The 21,408-nt window shown below is 36.6% G+C and overlaps 1 protein-coding gene across 1 annotated transcript in view; it reads right to left on the bottom strand.

Moving 5' to 3' along the window:
* PPP4R4 (protein phosphatase 4 regulatory subunit 4) overlaps window positions 1-21,408 on the bottom strand; it is a 40,579-nt gene that overhangs the window by 1,698 nt on the left and 17,473 nt on the right. Inside the window, exons 7-19 of the mRNA XM_080618856.1 lie at window positions 15,897-16,019; window positions 13,346-13,515; window positions 12,178-12,297; window positions 10,229-10,306; window positions 8,757-8,840; window positions 7,274-7,456; window positions 6,469-6,574; window positions 5,512-5,659; window positions 3,976-4,120; window positions 3,053-3,094; window positions 2,887-2,961; window positions 792-867; window positions 305-385 (exon numbers count right to left, since the gene is read on the bottom strand). Coding sequence (XP_080474982.1) covers window positions 305-385; window positions 792-867; window positions 2,887-2,961; window positions 3,053-3,094; window positions 3,976-4,120; window positions 5,512-5,659; window positions 6,469-6,574; window positions 7,274-7,456; window positions 8,757-8,840; window positions 10,229-10,306; window positions 12,178-12,297; window positions 13,346-13,515; window positions 15,897-16,019 — 1,431 coding nt within the window. The remainder of the gene's footprint in view (window positions 1-304; window positions 386-791; window positions 868-2,886; window positions 2,962-3,052; window positions 3,095-3,975; window positions 4,121-5,511; window positions 5,660-6,468; window positions 6,575-7,273; window positions 7,457-8,756; window positions 8,841-10,228; window positions 10,307-12,177; window positions 12,298-13,345; window positions 13,516-15,896; window positions 16,020-21,408) is intronic.

Below are 21,408 nucleotides of genomic sequence, written 5' to 3'. Positions count from 1 at the left end.
TATAAGTAGGAAAAATTTTTAAACATATATAGAATTGCATTTCCCAGTAATTAAAATAACTTTTAATATAATTTTCTGACAACTTTTTCTAGCTGAAGGAACTGATTTAAATACTTCAATAACAATAAATAAACTTTATTAAACTAAAACTAAAAAACATAGAAAACATTCAGTTCTAGGAGTGGAATCACTTCCTACGCATAGAAGGTTAAACTAGCCCACAAATCCCAACAGCAGCTTTGCTGGGTTTTAAGCTGCTGATGTGACACCAAAACATTCTGGAAGATTTTTAAAGAGTTCTTACCTGCTGATGTAGCAGAAGAGCTTCCAGGAACAGAGAGTGTGATACTTTTTGCCAACACTGATGAAGTTTTACTGTCTCTGCCTAAAAAAAAATCCCAGTATAAATACTCCTTTCTTACAGGTTAACTTTAAAAAAAGAAAGATGTCATAACATATTACAGCCCTGGGGTAAAGAGCAATAATATCAAATCCAGCGCTACTAATACTTCAGAAATACCACAGACAAGTACATACACTACATGCTAAAATTAAAAATACCAGAGGACTAAAACTGTCATGTGTTTTATTAATAAAGCCAAAAGTCTTCCCTCTAATATAATGAGGCCAGTGTTTATAAGTATCTTTAGAAATATATAGAAAAAAAGGTTTATTGCCACTTTCTAAAACTCTATTTACTGTATAAAATGGTTTTTCTCTGCTCCTTTCTCCTACTTTTGCAGAAGAGCAATACATGCACAAACAAAATGTACAAAAATAAACAAACTTACGCTTCTTTTCAAATATTTTGTTATTAATATTTGTAGATCTTCCTTCATTTTGCTGCTTCCCTTTTTCTAATTGTTCCTAAAAAATGAATAATTTTCTTAGATTCCTCAGAAAAAAATAAATTGTGTTTCCAACTGGGAATTGCTTCCAAATCACCAAAATAACAGTTAATTTCTACTCTCTGCAACTTTTAGTACAGCCCCTAGTGAATATCTTGATAACCAATCAAGTAGAACAAAATTAAATCAGGGTACATAACCTATATAGAAGTCACACCAAAAAATGTTGATTGTAATTATGAAGGAACCTCAGAGCTGAAGTTCTGCATTTGATAAGCCTTTATGAAAACAAAACCAAGTATTACAATTGTTCAACTATAGGGAATTTCTTTGCCCTTCTGTAATATTAGCTAGCCTTAGAACCTTTTGAGAGTACATTCATAGCATTAATGATAAAAAGTGCCAAGTGAACCGTAATTGTTCTATTTTTTTTTTTTTTCATTTCATTTTAATTACTACCAAGGTTAAAAAAAAAGAAAAAAAAAAAATTCACTCATGTCAAGGTTGCTGTAATGTAGTTTCAATTAAGTCACTTACTAAAATTAAGGAAACGTATTAACATATTCAGTATTAAAATCTGTAGCAGTCAGATACATTTAAGTAGGTTCACTCCTCATCTATTTGCAACATAGAATCATAGAATAGTCAGGGCTGGAAAGGACCTTAAGATCACTTAGCTCCAATCCCCCTGCCATGGGCAGGGACACCTCACACTGGACCATGTCCTCCAGGACTTTGTCCAACCTGGCCTTGAGCACTGCCAGGGTGTCACAATCTACTGTACACATCTCCAGTTCCTCAAAAACATGCCTCTCAATGCTTAATGAGACCTTTGTGATACAGAAGGTATGCCCATTTCGGTGGGATATATCATAAAAATACAGGTGCTTTTCTAAAGTCTAGCTGTAGAAATAGGGTAAAAATTGTCATTATACAATACAAGGTAACAAAGAGTACACCAGCGGCTATTTTACCACAGCCCCCACTGCTTTCACTATAAAAACATTTATTTTATCTACTTAAAAACTGCTAAAGCTACGTTCAAGTCTTTGAAAATATGTATGCAGGTCCTGCTAACAAAGCTTGAACCTTTGCTACGCAAGAAAAGACATGCAGTACCTACTGACATCAGTGGGTCAGAAATACAGGCTCTGCAGAATCCCAAAGAGGAAAAAGTGGTTTTTGGACAGTAGTCTTGAACCTGTTCTGGTTTACTACAAAGCAGCTTCATTTTCTCAAATCAGAGAAACCATGATAATGAAATTCAGTCTCTTCTAAATACTATCAGCTTCTTAGCTTCTCCCACCTTTGGGTGGAGAGGAGCTAGCAGAACAGAAGACTGCAGTAATCTCATCTAGGTTTTGTGAAAATGTAGTAGGTTAAGTGGTGAAGCATCTGCTGCAGGTCTCAGAGACACGACTGAAGATAAATAGTTTTTATAAGCTGGAAAACTGTTCTGCAGACTTCTCTTCCAAATCCTAAGTAACTTGCAGCACCTTTTGCTCTATAGAACCTGCACTAAATCTCCCTCCTGAGAGGTGGCAGGTATCAGTGGCCTTTTTTCTGATTAACAGGAAAGCTTGCAACACAGAGAGCCTTCTTCAGCTTCCTTGGCACAAACGTTAGGGCATTCATTGCTTTGCCTATGGAAGTTGTCTGTCAATTCTGAGGTGTTTCGTTATTCGATTTATTATGTTATACACACCTGAAAAATTGCTAAGCTCCCGCAAAAAGATTTCATGAAGATGTGCTGAAGGGCTTGAATTTTAGAACTGTCGAGGCATCACAGAAAAATATTTTTCAAGAAATTACAGTTTGTTTTCTAACTGATACAGTAAAATTTTGGTAATACAGAAAAGGAAGTTATATGTTACTTATGTCTTAATCCTATTGTAAATTGTAAAATGAAACCACACACAGATTACAAACCTACAAGGTGTCTTGATAATGTGTGCTTCCTCTACCTTAAAATTATTGCCTCATTAATATTTAGCTACAAACTATTAAAAAAAGGACAGATTGTACTCATAAGATGTACCATTTCCAAAAGGAGATGTTCTTGTCTCTCTTTTTCTTGATCCAATAAATCATTTTCGTAAAATCTTTTCTGAAACTTCAAAATAAAATCAATAAAAATAAAAAATCACTACATGAAAATGGGAATTAAAAGTACTTTGTAAGTATTAAAGTTACTGAGTACTTACAGCATCTACAGAGATCTCCATTCTGTCCAATTCTAACACTGTCTATAAAGAAAATCAAAAATTATTGTTACTCAGCAGCATGCCACACTTTCAACTAAGAAACTGTCCAGCTAGGAAGCTCAGAATAGTCATATTCAAAATTAAGTATGCCTTTTCTTCATTTGAAGCCTATGCTTGCATTTTTTGCTTACACATGCAGTTAAAAATTGTCAGAGAGTATTCTCAGAGCCATGCTGAGACTCACAGACTAATAATTGACAGACTATCTATTTAGAATTCAAACTACACTCAAGGAAAGCACAGAAGCATGGATGGCTGGAGCATGGAACTAGGAACCAAGACTATAAAAACAACTCAGGAATTTGCAAATAAGCCAGGATGCTTCACACAGGTGTCCATCCAATCTCTCCTGCAGACTGGCCCTATAAGGAAGCCACCTACTTTAGCTACTTCACGTCATGGCTTCCTTGAAGCTAAGCATGGTCATCCCTTAAAGATGTACTTTTTCATGAATATTCACTGTACAAAGACATTTGTAACATTTCAAAATCATGCATCTGTGTATTGTAAATATATATCTCTAGATACCTCTACCTCAAAAACTTCCATCATTTTTACTAAAGTCAATATTTAACCCTATCTTTAGTCATCTGTTATTTTTTCACAGTCAGTCATTGAGCTAAGTCCTGAATCCCAGTCACTATAAAATAACGGCAATATTAGCAACCAAGGAAACACCAGCTCTCAAATTTGACAGAATGCACTGCACTATATCTTCTCTTAATTGTCCAAAATTATGTGATAGACAATGAATTCTTTAGTCTCCTGTTCTTACATTAAGAGAATCAACAGAAAGAATAAGGCTGATCACCTTTTAAGGATAACCCCAAAGCAAAATGCTGCGGGAAAAGAAAAATGCTTACTCTTTTTACAATAGTCAGGACATCTTTGTCTTTCTCTTGACACAAAAGTTTCCTTATACATAACTCTAACTGCTGAAGTAAATGTTTATCAGTGGGTATCTTCAGAGTAGATTTAACTTTTGGCAACAAATAGCATAGCTTCATTCTAAAAAAAGAAACAAAACAGTATATATTTGTCTTTTCATGCAGATGTTTAATAATCATCATTAATATTTATATTGCATGCTAGCATTTGACATAAAATACAGTTAGTAGGTTTGATTTTCAGAAAATATTGTTGTTTATGTATTGTTTCCAGATACACTGTAACATTTTCAAAAACTCCACAGATCAGGAAAACAGTCCTATATCTGAAAGTCAATAAAGATTTCTTGGTTTTTGTTGTGTTGTCTTTGGTTTTTTTTTTTTATGGTTATCATTTTTGTTTTGGCTGAGTGGGGTTTTTTTGTTGTTGTTTCAGGTTTGAGGGTTTACGGGTTTGGGTTTTGTTCATTTGGTTGTTTCATTCCGCTAGAATGATAAGCAAACCTCTAGGTTTTCAAAATTATCTACACATCTATCTATCAGGTACCTAAATACACCAGAAATCTGGTTCATCAGTATAAAGCAGACAAATTCTCACCAAAACTCAGGTAACTGCACTTCCATACAACTGCAAGGATGAAGGAAACTTTGTGATTGATAACATTCGAAAAGATTTTCTTATACAAATTCATCTTTCTGCTTTCACACATTCAAAACATTTTAATCTTCACAACTTCCATTACAGAGTTACACCACTCTGTGAAAAGCTAGAATATCTCCATATGTTCATCTTAAAATCATGAGCTAACAACTATGTCTGACTTCTAAACTTCTGTCCACTATAGATGGTGCATCCTTTCTGTAAAAATCCAGAAAAGAATTATGACAAAATTAATTTTAATGTCAGTTAAGGATTTACAAGTTATTTCAAGATTCCATTAAATTTTAATATTGTGTCAATAGAGCTTTTAATAAAAATGTTTGTTGAAAGAAAAAAAAATTAATATACATACCAAATTCCCTTATATTTTTCTATTTTTTAACTTACTTTAACAATGAAGTAGAAAACTTTTAAATAAGGTAAATCCTATGCTAACTTGTTAAGCTCAGACTACTTAAAGAATTGCTTGTGTGTTTTACTTTGCTTATAAAGAGATTGAAATGGATGGAAATTAACGGAGACTGTGAAGTTGCATTTCTCTCTATATTCATGAAACAGCAAATTACTTTCTTCTCACCTACAGTTGGCTCCTCTGCCTCACTGTTCCTTTCAGTCCCAAAACCTGACATTTTTGATGAGTCCCCCAATACTCAGATTGACCTACTTATGTGGTTTTCCAACATCATTCCCACAGTGCCCTACACCTTTAATACTGGTCACCCTGAAGGCTCTGTCCATTTTTATTCAAGTCCCATTATTTAAGCAAGACATGAAACCTGTAGTAATATTTCTAAATATAGCATTTAAAGTTTTTATTTCCTGTTCACTGCTGCATACTCTTTGTACAGTACCTCACATTTGCCACTGGATCATGTGTAAGTTCAAGAACAGGTAGAAAGAAGTATTTACAGAAGAACGATTTTGAAAACAGTTCCATAATGAATTCACATGTATCTAAAAACCGAAGTCTGTTCCAATAACTTTTTCCTTGGCCCAGTTCTGAAAGATAACAATGCACAGATATTATCTATTAAGTTTTCAATGTCAGATAGATAACTTTTCAAAGGTTAACCTAACATCTCAAAGATAATAATCCCACTCATCCCAAGACACACCTTCTCAGTCTATCTCAATTCTTTATTTCAGTGAAAACCTAGCCTTCTGAATTCAATGACCATACCTGTCAGTGAGCATTGTTTTTCAGAAATACAATCAGTCTCTCTAACCATTTGAAAATGCAGAAATAGTAATTGAACTAGCTACTGTGTTGAACAAAGCCCTGTATGCCATTCAAACCATGTCATTGGTGTATGAAAATTACTGTGTAAACTTTAAGGATTGCTGATAAAAACTATTCAAAATTCTAACCTAGCTTTAAAACACATAGCATAGACCAGAAGGTCACCTTAGGTGACTAACCCATTCATAAATTAATCTCTGAGAAGATTTATTCAGCACTTCTTATGATGAAGCCTCTAGAGAATTTCATTTCTATAGAGGAACTCTGTTTTGTATATTGCAGCACTTTCAGCTGAGCAATTTTGTATTCAAGAAGCAGAGCTGGAGGGGGTTAGCATATTATCAGTTTACCGCATTGCCTCTCCCAATTCATCTGCACCAGTTTCAGATATTCCTTGCATATGCGCAATGTTTTGCCTGATGGTAATATGAGCAACTGAACACCTTTTAAATGTAATCCCTCCAATGAAGGCAGAAAGTTACACTGAATAAATATAACTATATATAGAAATAGATCTTTAGTCAAGACTAACTGGCACCTCTAAGTAATAATGGAAAAATTATCTTACGTTCAATCAGTTTCTGGATAACCTCATGCCTCTGTTCTTGTTTGCGATTATAACGCAAATAAACGCAGAGAGTTCGAGCAGCTGCTTTTTGGACTGGTAGGACTTTCTTGAGAGAAATAAAGGGAACACAATTAAACACACCTGCAGAAATATGACTAAACACGTATAAAAAATCTAGAAGTAGAAAAAAATAGCTAAAAAAGCACCTAATTTTATAAATTTTGAAATAATTGCCATAATGTAATGGAGAATCAGGAAGTTTGGCCAATTCATGAAACACCTGCTTTTTTATCCCTTCTGCCTAAGCTGTTTATTCAGTTACCCTAACTATTCTATGATTCTATGATTCTATTTCATGTATTGGAGGTGGCTTCTATATTACAGGTGTTAGAAAATAGAGAATCTCTTACAACAAACATTCATTTTCAGAATCAAGTGTTCTTTCATAAGGAATGAAACACAATGTGATATAATGCATGGAATCAGGAAAAAGAAGGCATATCTCAGAGGAAAAACTTTTGGTTTACCTAGAAACAAATTGATAATGACCACAAGGAAACAAAAGAACTTTTGGGAGTTAAAATATGACAACCTGTCAATCCAAATTTTGCTCCTCAAACTGGGGGGAAGTTCTCAGGGCAATTTCTCAGTCTTATATTAAAAAAACCCCACAGCCTGATATGAAATGAGAAGTAGTACTTTAAGACAATTAAAAAGTACTACACATAGCAAATGTATGGTGGTCATTGTTCTAAATTGCATAAACATAAACAAAAAACAACATGAAAGAGACAGGTGGGCTTACATTTGTCAAAATGATTGTCAACATTCTGTGAAGAAAGCGGTAATAAATCTGATCACTTGATATGATATGAGGGAGACATGCATATTTTTGTAGTAACTTCTCATGAGTTCTCCATTTCAAAGAAGTTGCTGCTCTCTGTTCTGCTGTTGTTAATGCAGTAATCAAGTCAGGAATAGACAATAACTAGAAATAAAAATATAAACATTAAAATAATTTTACATGTTCTAGCTTTATGTCATGTTACCATGCTTAAAAAGCACATCACAACAATGCAGCAGGGGAAGAGATTTTTAAGGGGTCAGTTAATTCCTCTCAGACAGGATCAGCTACACTGTGACCACTTCCAGCAGATGTTAGTCTAACTTCGTTTTAAAATAATCTAATGATCAGGTTTAAACAATCTTCTCTAAGCAATAAATTCCATTTTACTACTCAAAAAGCTATTCCAGTACCTAACTAAATAAACTTTCATTTCCAATCCCTTCTCCTGACAAAGAAAAACTGATCACCGTACCCTTTTAGAGATACGAAAGAGCATTACAACAACTCTCCTCAGTCTCCTCTTTTTCAAACCAAATAAATTCCATTTTCCTTCTAGCCTTTTGATTTTGCAGCCATTGTTCTCAGCTCCCTAATTGATTTTAGTAAGAATTATACACCTTTTCTCAGTGGGAAGCAAAGACTTTGTAGTAGCCATGCTAAAGTCTCTTTAGCACTAAGCAAAATGAAAGAGAGTGCCACATTTGACATTGCACTTGTTATATGCTACACAGATTTTCAGCAGCATATATCTGAAAAGTTCACGTTTTAAATTACACTCTCAACTTTTCTCCATACGAGAAAATAAATTTTGTCATTTCTCATATGGTTGGAATATCTCAATTTCTCCATACACTTAGGAAGTATGCTCAAAACAGGATCTTGAAGCAGGAGATGATCTCTTATGTTCCATTTTACAAGTAAGGATTCACTGAATAAACCATTGTCCAGAGCTGCATAAAATTAAATTAGTGAAGTTGGGAGCTGAATATAGATCTCCTAAAACCTAATTCAGTGCCTTTCTTCAGCAAATAGGCTTTCTTCTAACAGAAACTGTGTCTGAAAATGGCAAACATGGGCAGTTGCCACATAAATATAAATAAAAAAAAAAAAAAAAAGTGTGTTAGCTGTCATTCCTTTAGCATGAAGCAAACTTATGTTTTAATTTAATGATTGTATTTCAAAATTTTATTTATTTCAGCAAATCTGTGGCTAATTAGAAAAAGAACATGGATGAACATTATATTATGTCAAGTCTTTCACAATTCTTTTTTATTATTATCATTAAGTTTATAAAGTCAAAGGACAAGCAAAAAACCGCAGAAACTTTTATCTCACCAAAGCAGAAACTAATAACAAAAGCATATTCATACCATATATGTCTGAAAAGCTTTGCTACTACCTTCATTTAGAAATCAAATTAGAAAAACATGAGAATACCCACCTTGTTCTCTGATCCACAGTTTTCTCTTCCATTAGTCATTAGTTCAAGGATTTCAGGGAGGTGACCTACCAGAGCATCTAGCACCTATTTAAAGAAAGGCTGCATAAATGAGTTCTGTAAATTAACTTGACTCAATTTTTATCTCTCACCAACAATATCCCTAGTGACATCTCTTATGGTACTGTTCTCTCATATCCATCTCAACAAAAAAGAATGAGATGCAACATATTTGCTTTGATGAGGACTGGGATTTAAAACTGATGTTCCAATGTAGTTAAGTAATGTTTTAATGTAGTAATGTAAGTATTATACATTATAAGTTTAAGAAAACAAACTGTAGTTTTGATTTATATGAATACCATAGTCAGTGCTTTCTAAGCTATTCACAGCATACAATATTTTAAAATTAACATTCATTCTTAAATAAAAGAGCCTTGACAAACACAAAGAAATGGGGGTTTTTATGTTTGTCAACTGAACCTTAAAAGTGATTTTTTCTGCTTTAAGAAAAACTGCAGTTGATAAATTAAAATAGAACGTATAGCCTATATGAATAAAATAGACAAACTTTCAAATGTTGTAATACTTACAAATAGACCAGGAAAGACCGTAAGTAAATATTTTTGGCACCAGTTCTGACTGAGGTGGTAAATAAGATAAGGCACCAAATACTTTTTATTACAGGTATCAAAACAGGGAATTTTTTAGCATCACCAGCTGCTTCTGAGTCTCAACTTTTAGGTGTTCAACTTGAGAAATCTTTAAAGATATGTCAGAATTTCATAAACTATAAGTAGATGTTCTACGAACACTTTTAATTCCCTTGAAAATGTCTAACAAAGGGTAACAATAGAGAACCTGAAAGCAAAAGGAAATTACAAATTTGTCTCAGTAAATATTTGTCTTTTTTCAAGTCCAAAAAGGTCTCACTATGTCACCTGTAATCTAGCTAAGTGATTCACGTTTTACTCAGGTTGAAACTGAGGTACACTTAACTATCTCATAAACACTCACAGATTCTGTAACAGGTCTTGGACTGAAATTCTTTCTATAAATCTTGATCTTTGAACCTTACACAACTTCTTAATCTCCTCTTCAACTGAAGAAATGAAAATAAACCAAAGCAAAAACCTTGAACACTATCAAGGATTATTTTAACACAGTATCAAAACCAAATATTTCCATAAAACTTGTGAGGCAATAAGTGATATGGTGATTAAAACAGTTTAGGATTAATATTTTTTAAAAGCTAATAAATTCAGTGTGGGTTTACTAAATTCAAACACCTTCCTATTTTCCTCCTTTTTTATTCACAGAAGGCTGTCATCTTTATGAAGCACCTGTGAAACAGAAGTAAAAGCTGTCGAGCCTTTCAAACTGTTACTTTACTATCTTATTGAAGAGTTCTTAAATATCAAGATAATCTGCCTCAATGTAACAAGCAAAATAAAATTCTAGTAAAAGTATATTACCTCCAGTGACTCATCCTGCAATAGTGTAACCAGTTCTTTATAGATTGTATACACACCAGAATTTAAAAGCTTAGCCACCTAAAAAATGACAGTAAAATAGCAAGGTGAAACATTCTCTAGTTTCATGCCACTACAACAATATGTGCTGACTTTACAGTAAGCATGAAGATGGGATGAAGAACAATTGTTTAGTATCAGACTTCTAAAGTTGTGTGCTTTCCCATAGATCACATTAAAATATGCTAATATAAAGAATATGAGTCAAGAAACTGGCCTATTATCTAACCATCAAACATGCTTCCAAATTTAACACTTTTTCACATTTAGCAAAAAATTTTAAGACTGCAAGGCTAGGAAAAAATCATTCTGGAATATTCAAATGTTGTAGATGATGCTCCTTAGGGGAATTAACATTTCAGACTGTTATATAATTTACAAAAGATAAAACATAAAAATTGGTTTAGCCTGTGATGGATTTTAAGTTTCCCCAACCTTTCCATCTGAAGTTTTCAGTCCTCCTTGGTTTTTTTCCACTCTGATTCATAAATCACATAGGAAATTTTAAAAACCACCTCCAGTCCATCTCCAGACTGTTAAGAGTTTTAACCCTTTTCACATGAGAAAACCTTGAGGAATAAGATTTTTGCCATACTGAATATTTAGATGACGATTTTTAATGAAGTTCTTTATTTATATAAGCCAAGTGAAAGTAAAAGCTTGCTCCTAATCAAGATTGAAGCTTTAATGAAATGTCTACAGGGAGTTTAATTTTATATATATATATATATATATATATAAAAAAAAAAAAAGTCCACCTAGCAGTGAATACCAAAAATTGCCCAATTTTGGCTGTCATATGGTTGCCTAGTTATGGTGTTAAAATTAAATCAACAAGCACCAAATGCACATTCAGACCAAGGTATAGTTTTACAGGCTTTTTAAAATGAACTAAAATACTTCATATTCAGGCAATACCTTAAAAGTATTATACATCTAACACAAAATATTATGCAGAACTAGATGCTAATTTTATAATTTCAACAATTACCATGGATTATCATTCCCTAAGACAATGCATCAATAGGGAACGAGAACTGGAAATATATCCATCTTTCTTATAATGGTGGAAATAAAACCATTTAGGCCTCTACTAGTGATTTAAATGCTTTCAGCAAGCTTCTTAACTTATCAATTTCCCCAGGAAGAAAATGGGATAAAAGGCTAGCTCGAAGACTGAAACACAAGGATTCTCAGTAAAACACTATGAAAAACTTCAAGATCATTCTACATAGATTATTACAATCTGGAGAGAGTGTATTTTCTTTCCTGAAATTCACCCCACATAGCTAATAATATCTACACAGTTGTACATTTTTTAACTTTCATGAAAATAATACACTGGAACACATGCAAACTGAATGAAGTAGTAAGAATACACATTCTTCTACATCTGCATAAATTTCCAAGTAGTTTCATATTAAATTGAGCATTTAACTTAGATTTGACCCATATAAATATTCTCCACAGAATACCAGCACACCAGCAAACTCCACCATTCTAAAGGAGGTTTTCAGGACCAAAAGTGGCAAGTGCCTTTCTACCAAATGTCTCATTATTTTCTAGTAGCATTGAAAAGTTTCAAATAGTGTATTTGCTACAATTGCTTATGTTTGTAGTACTAGACCATTCTAAGTTTCTTCTAGGTTTTACTCCTTAAAAGCTCACCTAACAGTAGGCTCCTGTAGCCAAATGTTACACAACTTAGAGTAATGTGTGTATATGGGCTATATAGAGAGGTTAGAAGGGACTGAACAACTTTGACAAACTGCATCCTTTCAACAAGTTTTCTCAAGTCTTTTTATTTTGGTTTAACAGTCATAAATGTAAGCTTAAAGAAGAAAACAAAATAAAAACATGTAAGTACTAACAAAGAACCAATGTAGACTTACTTCATAGAAGCTTAAGGCCATAGTATATCTGACAGGAACTTCAGGGTCATGACAAAGGCAGAAGAATATAGAATATAGTTCTAAATGGAAATTCTTTGGGTCCACAAAAACAATCATGGCCTGTGGAAAGATAAAGTCTTCTATTAACTGCATAATTAAAGGGCCACACTATCAGACCAAACCATTAAGCTACAATCAGAAAGACACTTAGGAGGCAACAGGTTATGATTTTAAAGAGGAAGTGTAGCATTTTTGATGGCTGTGTCAAAACACAGGCACCAGACAAACTCTGAAGTTGAGAACTAAACTGGATTTACATATCTTCCAGACATGCTTCAGGCTTTTTTTCTCAAGACGTAGACTAAATCTACACGATATAAAACTTCAGTTCTATAAATATTGTTAACATTTCCACACACTAGTGGAAGGTGCAATTGCAGACTTCAAAAACAACAAACATTTAAGCAATCAGCAAAGCAAGCGTCTGAACTTCAACATAGTTTTTTGTGTACATACCTTTGTTTTGCTCAAATAAACCAACAGATGTCTACCTACATAAAAGGTGCTTGTCTTTAAAAGGCAGAATAAAAATAACTGTCTACTGGCTTGTTACAAACATATTTTCTTTACTATAAATACAGAATGTCAAAATACAAAGTAAATTTATAGAAAGATGAGTGGTACTTTTAAAGACCTCACTTCAACTTGAAAAGACTTTCTGTTTTCAGCAAGAACATGACTGAAATATTAATCTAACCATTCAGATTCAATCTTTAACTCCCTAGAATGCCATGACACATAGCAAATCTGAAAGCCTAGCTTTGACAGTTTGAAATTGGGGACTTCTGTTTCACAGACATTTTCTCAAAGCATTTGTGCTAAGTGTTTGGAGAAAATGTATAAGAAAGAGTGAGACCAGTAACCTGTCAGAACAGCAACACTTGCTCAGTCAAAACTTGTCAATAATTTTCTGAGGCTCTGTAAAAGGAATCTTTCCTGGACTCCTTTGGACAACCTCTACTTTGAGCCATTAACTTGAACTTTCCAGGAAAGATCTAGAGTCTAGCTAAAAATGTACATTTTGAAAATAGCTATCACTCATGCAGTCTCTATTTAGTAAATTATATGCACAACACAAATTATTTAACCTTAAATTAATGTCACTTACGGGAAAATTATAAGCACAGTTCTTCCTGACCAAAATATACTTCTTTTCCTGTTCCAGAGTTTGAACTTGTAGTTGATTATCATTGTGTCCATTTTCTTGCTGTAAACCCAGTGTGGAAAGCTTCTTATAAAACTCAAAAAACCGTAAGTGTTGTTCAGGAGTGAAAATGCCTCAAATGAAAAAAAAAATAAATAAAAAAATAAACTACTTTTCTCATTACAAATGTTATTAATAATATCCCCAAACAAATCTTATTTACAAATCTACCAAATACATAAATTTTTATTCTTCCCCTCACCTTAAGTCTACCAGAGTATCACCACTACACATTATACAGAAAAAGTGATTACAGAAAAAAGACAGCTAACTCTAACAGTGAATCTTCATTTCTGTTTATGTAATTCTGCAATACCCAGGACTTTATGGAACTCAGTCACATGAACAATGCATGCCTGCAGAAAGCTGAAAATTTAGGCCATTTTGCTACAGAAAATAGAGGTATAAAAGTAGAAAACTCCAAACAAACTGGAATACAAATAGAAAAATTACTTCAAAAGTTACTTTTTAATAAAAGTTAATTTTATTAGTACATTAGTTATAAGAGAACAATCAAGGAAAGGCTCAGTACAATTAACTGTGACAAAGACTTAAGCTTTAAGTAGAGAAAGAATAGGTCAGTGAAACATGAGAGGTTTTCAAAATGTGCAGGGTCAGATGTGCTTCATTCCACTATTCAAAAGTATTTGAAGTACTAGCTGCTGAAATCTTAAATAAGTGAGATATCAGAATGCACAAGGGCTGAAGCGGTACTGATGTTTAATCATTGGAAAGGGGAAGGACAAGCCATATAATTATAGATCAGTCAGATTACCTTCCAATTTTTTAAAAAATTAGAACAAAAAAACCTCCAAAACAGCGAAACATCTACTTGTAAATACTGTAAAGAAAACAAGAAAATGAGTAGCAGCCAACATGGCAAAAGCAAAACTTGTCAAAATTCCATTTCCTTTTTTGACTAAACAAAAGGATCTGTGAATACAAAGAGGCAGTAAAGGTCGGTTTTTTCACAAGCAATATTAGGAATCAGTAAAGAGAGATGGAAAACTATAAAGATGCTGCAAAACTGTTTGGAAAAACAGTTAACAGAAAGTTACCTATGGTTCGTTGACAAGAACTGGCAACTATATAAAGAAAAATCTATTCTTGTTCTGCTACTATTCAGTATTTTCATTGGGTTTCCTGGATGTTTGCTTAAAAACTTATCCAGTATTCTCGATAACACCTAAGAGGGAGACTGATTGTTCTTCAAAAGATACAGTTTAAAATGATCTTCAGACACTGGACATACAGTCTTAAAAATTTAGACTACTATTCCAGCAGGACAGGGACAAGGCACCATGCTTAGGCAGATCCACATCACCTGCACAAGGCCAGGAAAGAGAAAGGCTAACTAGATCCCAGATACATCAAGGCAGAAGCCTTCATAGGCTGCACTTGAACAAATACGGCCAAACTAGTGCAAACTTAAAACAAGAAAAAGGCAGCTTTTCACACTGAAAACCAAACAGCAATATAGCTTGCAAGACACATGAAGCAAGTCTTTCACTTTGTTCAGTTCTCATAAGGCATAATACTTCAAGAAAAACATGAACTTGGCAGACAGAGATAAAAGGTGAAGAGAGACCAGTAATTAAAGTCCTTCAACCTAGAGAAAAGAAGACAGGAAAGACACAATAAAAACAGGATGGACTGTCCTAGCTCTGTGTTTCTGTAAATAAGTTTGACACTGTGGAACAGACCTTTTGAGTTATTTGTAGTGAAGCAACAGTCACTTTGATAGTCTGTAGCATATCAGAAAGGGTCATTATAAAGATAAGCAAGAAAGATCAAAGGGTTTAATAGTCTAGGATAAAATCATAATGTAAAATGTAAAACTGTAATTCTGTGCTGTCTGTCTGCAGGTAAGCTCTGTGTAGAGGATATGTGGTGAGCGGAACTACCAAGGAAAGATCTGCTATGCTCAAGTGAAAAACACAGAAATTAAGGGTAAAGATTTGGCCTGAGCTGAAGCTAAGAATTCACAAGCCATTAGGCCTTCTTTTTCCCCTGAAGTTCCTTAAGGGCCACACTCACTACTGTGCCTCAAAAAAGGTTATCAATCACAGAAGTGACTATACACATTTAACATCATGCCATGTTTTCAAATGTTTCTAGTTTCAAAAATTCAGTCATCCAACTCACAAGCTCCAGAATATCCACAAAGAGATCAAAATAATCAGTCAAACCAATAAACACAAACCACTGCATCTTCATCTCTGACCCTGTATGAACATACATGCACAAAAACCTAAACAATACAGAAATGCATACTCAAAGAAGACGTTCACAAAATCCAGTATTTATGCAATAGATGATTTTGGACTTTTATAACTATGATTTCATTTGAAATATTCAAATCTGGATATTTTCGAAGGGCTTCCAATTCTCCAATCTTTCCTCATTTTTAAGATTAAAAAAAAATACTAATAAAAAATAAAGAATTAAATCATACCATATAATCCATTACACAGTTTCCCTAAATGGAAAGATAAAGAAACTAGGATAGATTCATCCGCTTTGAAGGATTTTTCACAGAATGATTTCACTAAGGGAAGCACAGTCTGACTCCTATCATCTGAAAAAAAAAAAAAAAAATACAAATTTTATGTTAGCCATTTGTCGACATCTGAAAAGAGAGCACAGAAAGTGGACTTCCATAATAAGTTACGAAAAATCTCATTTAGTATTTCAGGAGTATTTTTGGCAGACACACACTGGAGGTAGAAAGCAAGAGGTGAAGAGAATGATGAACATACTACTATAATGCAGGGCCTAAATTTTAATACTTACTTGTTTTATTTTGTTGTTTGTTTGAATTTTAGGGAAAAGGCATCACTCAGTAAAGGATGAGACAGAGAATAAATGAACAGTCATTAACTTCTCCATTCATCAAGAATACAGGGAGTGAAACTATACTGCAATACTCCTACAATAAGATTTCCTACAGTAGTAGGAATACAGGGAGATCAAGACCAAACATGACAGTAAAATAAAAATCTGGATACATCAGAAGGAAATTTTATCAATCTACTGAGAAGAGGAGGTTGAAAATCATTTGGTAAATAATAAATTCACAGAGGAACAAATTAACTAAAGATGGAGGAAAGAAATTAAATAACTTAGAAATTAAAGTTAAATCCAAGTAATCTGTGTCCTTATAAAATGAACAGGCAAATATTTAAAGAAATTTATGCGTTTTGACTTGTTTTAAATAAAACCTTTGTATTTGTGTACAAATGCCTATTAGAAGTTTCAAAGGGATTAGTATTTTTTTAATGCAAAAATCAACACTGAAATTCAGCACATAATTATGGCTGAACAAAATATTTAGGTTGACCTAAAGAAATACTCTGATATTGTGGGAAAGAAACTCTAGGATATAATTTTGGGTCATCTACCTCCAAAATGTTCATTTTCTAGTTCAGCCATGAAACCAAAAAACTGCACAAAACAAAATTCTAGGAACACATTCATTACAAACCTGTAAATAAATAATCCCTGATTGCTTTCTCAAAGCTCTTTCCAATGGCTAAAAGCCGCATTGGGGAATGCAGGAGGAGGAGTGAAGACTGAGAGGTGCAAAGAGAAGCACAAACTTGCCAGCATCAATGAAAAGGCTCAATAAGTTAAAAATTAACCTACTATCATACTATTAACAGCAACTGCTAAAACTTGACTTATTGTATTCTCCCCAAAACTATCTTATTTCTTTATGTAATTCTCCATATGGTTTATATGCAATCATGTTTTTTAGTAGTCCATCAGCAAGTTCCTGTACAGTAAATATTTTTTCCTCGTTTATGTATCAGGAAGGAGGTGCCCCTCAGTAATAGGTTTGAGGCCCTGGATCTTGATGGAGAGGTAAGTGAGGATGTGGTGCAAGGCCAGACTACAAGGTCACATAGGAAAAGGCAGTCGACTTCGCACCTCAAGACTGCCTCTGACAAGAAAGAAAGAAAAATCATTGTTGTAGGCGATTCCCTTCTGAGAGGAACAGAGGGCCCGATATGCAGAGTTGACCCTCATCATAGGGAAGTGTGTAGTCTGCCTGGAGCCCGGATCAGGGATATCACCAAGGTGCTCCCCAGCCTGGTGCACCCGACAGACTACTACCCCCTGCTGGTCTTCCAGACAGGTGGGGGGGAAGCTGCTTCCCGCAGTCTGAGGGGGATGAAGAAAGACTACAGGGCCTTGGGGCAGATGGTGAAAGAGTCTGGGGCTCAAGTGATCTTCTCCTCACTTCTTCCATCTTCCGGTGATGATGTGGGACGGAATGGGAAAATTCAGTCTGTAAACAATTGGCTACAAGACTGGTGCTTTAGGCAGGGCTTTGGGTTCTTTGATAACAGCTGGTTTTATAAGGCTCCAGTCTGGATGATGGCACGTGGGAAAGGTTTAACTCACAGAGGCAAAAGGATGCTGGGGCATGAATTAGCAGGGCTCATTTGGAGAGCTTTAAACTAGATTCGAAGGGGGATGGGGTTGTAACTGGGCTTGCCCCAGTGGGGCAGCACTCTAGGATTGATGAAGACTGGGAGGCCTCCTATAATCCTAGGGTGAAATTGATGAGCTCAGCTCCCTCCTTGAAATGCCTATACACCAATGCGTGCAGCATGGGAAATAAGCAGGAGGAGTTGGAGACCTGTGTTAAGTCAGGAGATTATGATCTGGTGGCAATTACAGAGACGTGGTGGGACAGCTCGCATGACTGGAATATAGTCATGGAGGGCTATGTCCTTTTCAGGAAAGACAGGCCAGCCAGGCGGGGTGGTGGGGTTGCTCTTTATGTGCGAGAGCAGCTGCAATGTACTGAGCTCTGTCCAGGAACAGGGGATGAGCGAGTTGAGAGTCTGTGGGTGAGAATTAAGGGGCAGGCTGGCAGGGGCGATACTGTTGTGGGTGTCTGTTACAGGCCACCAGATCAGGGTGAGGAAGTTGACGAGGCCTTCTACAGGCAGCTGAGAGCGGCCTCACAGTCACAGGCCGTGGTCGTCGTGGGGGATTTTAATTTCCCTGATGTTTGCTGGAAGGACTACTCAGCAACCCAGCCACAGTCCAGGAGGTTCCTCCAGTGTATGGATGATAACTTCCTCATCCAAATGGTGGATCAGCCAACCAGGAGAGGAGCGCTGCTGGATCTCATCCTCACTAACAAGGAGGGTCTGGTCGAAGCAGTAAAGGTTGAGGGCTGCCTTGGTTGCAGCGACCACGAGATGGTGGAATTCAGGATCTTGTGTGGTAGGACCAGTACAATAGCAAGTAGAATTGCAACCCTGGACTTTAGCAGGGTGAACTTTGGCCTTTTCAAGCAATTGCTAGGGGAAATCCCTTGGGCAAGGCTGCTTGAAGGTAAAGGGGCCCAAGATAGTTGGTTGACATTCAAGAATTGCTTATTCCAAGCTCAAGAGCAGAGCATCCCGACACGTAGGAAGTCAAGGAAGAGGGCCAGGAGACCTGCGTGGCTAAATAAGGAACTGCTGGGTATGCTCAAGTGGAAGAGGAGAGTTTATAGGTCATGGAAGGAGGGGCTGGCCACTCGGGAGGAATATAAGGCTGCTGCTAGAGGATGTAGGAAGGCAGCTAGGATGGCTAAGGCCTCCTTAGAATTAAATCTGGCCAGAGGGGTCAAGGACAACAGAAAGAGCTTTTTCAAATACATAGCTGATAAAACTAACACCAGAGGCAAGGTTGGCCCACTGGTGAATGGGATGGGTGCCCTGGTGACAGAAGATACTGAGATGGCAGAGTTATTGAATGCCTTCTTTGTCTCAGTCTACTCTGCCGGAGGCAGTCCTGAAGAGCCCTGTACTCCTGAGACCTCAGATGAAGTCAGGTCACTGGAGCAGTTTGCCTTAGTCGATGAGGAATGGGTTAGGGACCAGTTGAGCAATCTGGACATCCATAAATCCATGGGTCCAGATGGGATGCACCCGCGGGTGCTGAGGGAACTGGCGGAAGTCATTGCTAGACCACTCTCCATCATCTTTACCAAGTCTTGGGAAACGGGAGAGGTGCCTGAGGACTGGAGGAAAGCAAATGTCACTCCAGTCTTCAGAAAGGGCAAGAAGGAGGACCCGGGTAACTATAGACCGGTCAGCCTCACCTCCATCCCTGGGAAAGTGATGGAACACCTTATCCTTGATGCCATCTTAAGGCATGTCAAGGATAAGAGGGTTATGAGGGGCAGTCAACATGGCTTTACCAAGGGGAAGTCATGCTTGACCAACCTCATAGCCTTTTATGAGGAAATAACATTGTGGATGGATGATGGCAGAGCGGTGGATGTGGTCTACCTTGACTTCAGTAAAGCATTTGACACAGTCTCCCACAGCATCCTCATAGCTAAATTGAGGAAGTGTGGTCTGGATGATCAGGTAGTGAGGTGGACTGCGAACTGGCTGAAGGACAGAAGCCAGAGAGTTGTAGTCTATGGGGCGGAGTCCAGTTGGAGGCCTGTATCTAGTGGAGTGCCTCAAGGGTCAGTACTGGGACCAGTATTATTTAATATATTCATCAATGATTTAGATGAGGGAATTGAGTGTACTGTCAGCAAGTTTGCTGATGACACTAAGCTGGGAGGAGTGGCTGACACGCCAGAAGGCTGTGCTGCCATCCAGCGGGACCTGGACAGGCTGGAGAGTTGGGCAGGGAGAAACTTGATGAAATATAACAAGGGAAAGTGTAGAGTCCTGCATCTGGGCAGGAACAACCCCAGGTTCCAATATAGGTTGGGGAACGACCTGTTAGAGAGTAGTGTAGGGGAGAGGGACCTGGGGGTCCTAGTGGATGGCAGGATGACCATGAGCCAACACTGTGCCCTTGTGGCCAAGAAGGCCAATGGCATCCTGGCGTGTATTAGAAGGGGGGTGGTCAGTAGGGTGAGAGAGGTCCTCCTTCCCCTCTACTCTGCCCTGGTGAGACCGCATCTGGAATATTGTGTCCAGTTCTGGGCCCCTCAGTTCAAGAAGGACAGGGACCTGCTGGAGAGAGTCCAGCGCAGGGCGACAAAGATGATTAAGGGAGTGGAGCATCTCCCTTATGAGGAAAGGCTGAGGGAGCTGGGTCTCTATAGTTTGGAGAAGAGGAGACTGGGGGGGGACCTTATTAGTGTATATAAATATATAAAGGGGGAGTGTCATGAGGATGGAGCCAGGCTCTTCTCAATGGCAAACAATGATAAGACAAGGGGTAATGGGTACAAACTGGAACACAAGAGGTTCCACTTAAACTTGAGAAGAAACTTCTTCTCAGTGAGGGTGATGGAACACTGGAACAGGCTGCCCAGGGGAGTTGTGGAGTCTCCTTCTCTGGAGACATTCAAAACTCGCCTGGACACATTCCTGTGTGACCTTATCTAGGTGTTCCTGCTCTGGCAGGGGGATTGGACTAGATGATCTTTTGAGGTCCCTTCCAATCTCTAACATACTGTGATACTGTGAAGATGGGAGTGGAGTGGGGAATGTGGTGCAAAAGACAATTAGTAATGAAGATAAACAACTGAAGAATTTGGAAAACAACAGTATAAAAGGCAAAGTGGCAAATAGTAAGCAGTGATCAACAACATAAAATATTTTTCATAAACACTATAGCAATGACCTATCATGTACTTTGCTGCTTTGTACATTTCCAGCTGTAAAAAAAAAAAAACAGCAGAAAACACAACTGAAACTGTGCCAGAAAAGCTGGCTGCTATTGTCTTCTACATCCCTCTGAAAAATTCTAGACAGAGCAGTTGAGTTGATTGGAGGACAAGGCACAGTGGTTACCCAGAATGCTCCTATACTGGAGCAGTCACAATAGCTCTCCTTAAAGTTTGTCCCAGTCACTGCTGAACTCAACTTATGATGAGAACCTGAGAACCATGCATGATCCACTATGCTAAAAGAACCAGATACAACAAAGAATTTCTCCTTCCCCACATGAAGGTACAGACACTCACCCCCAGAGCATGAAATAGGCACGTT

Source organism: Psittacula echo, assembly GCF_963264785.1.
Source record: "Psittacula echo genome assembly, chromosome: 5".
Classification (NCBI taxonomy): domain Eukaryota; kingdom Metazoa; phylum Chordata; class Aves; order Psittaciformes; family Psittacidae; genus Psittacula; species Psittacula echo.
This window is presented reverse-complemented; position numbering and strand designations above follow the sequence as displayed.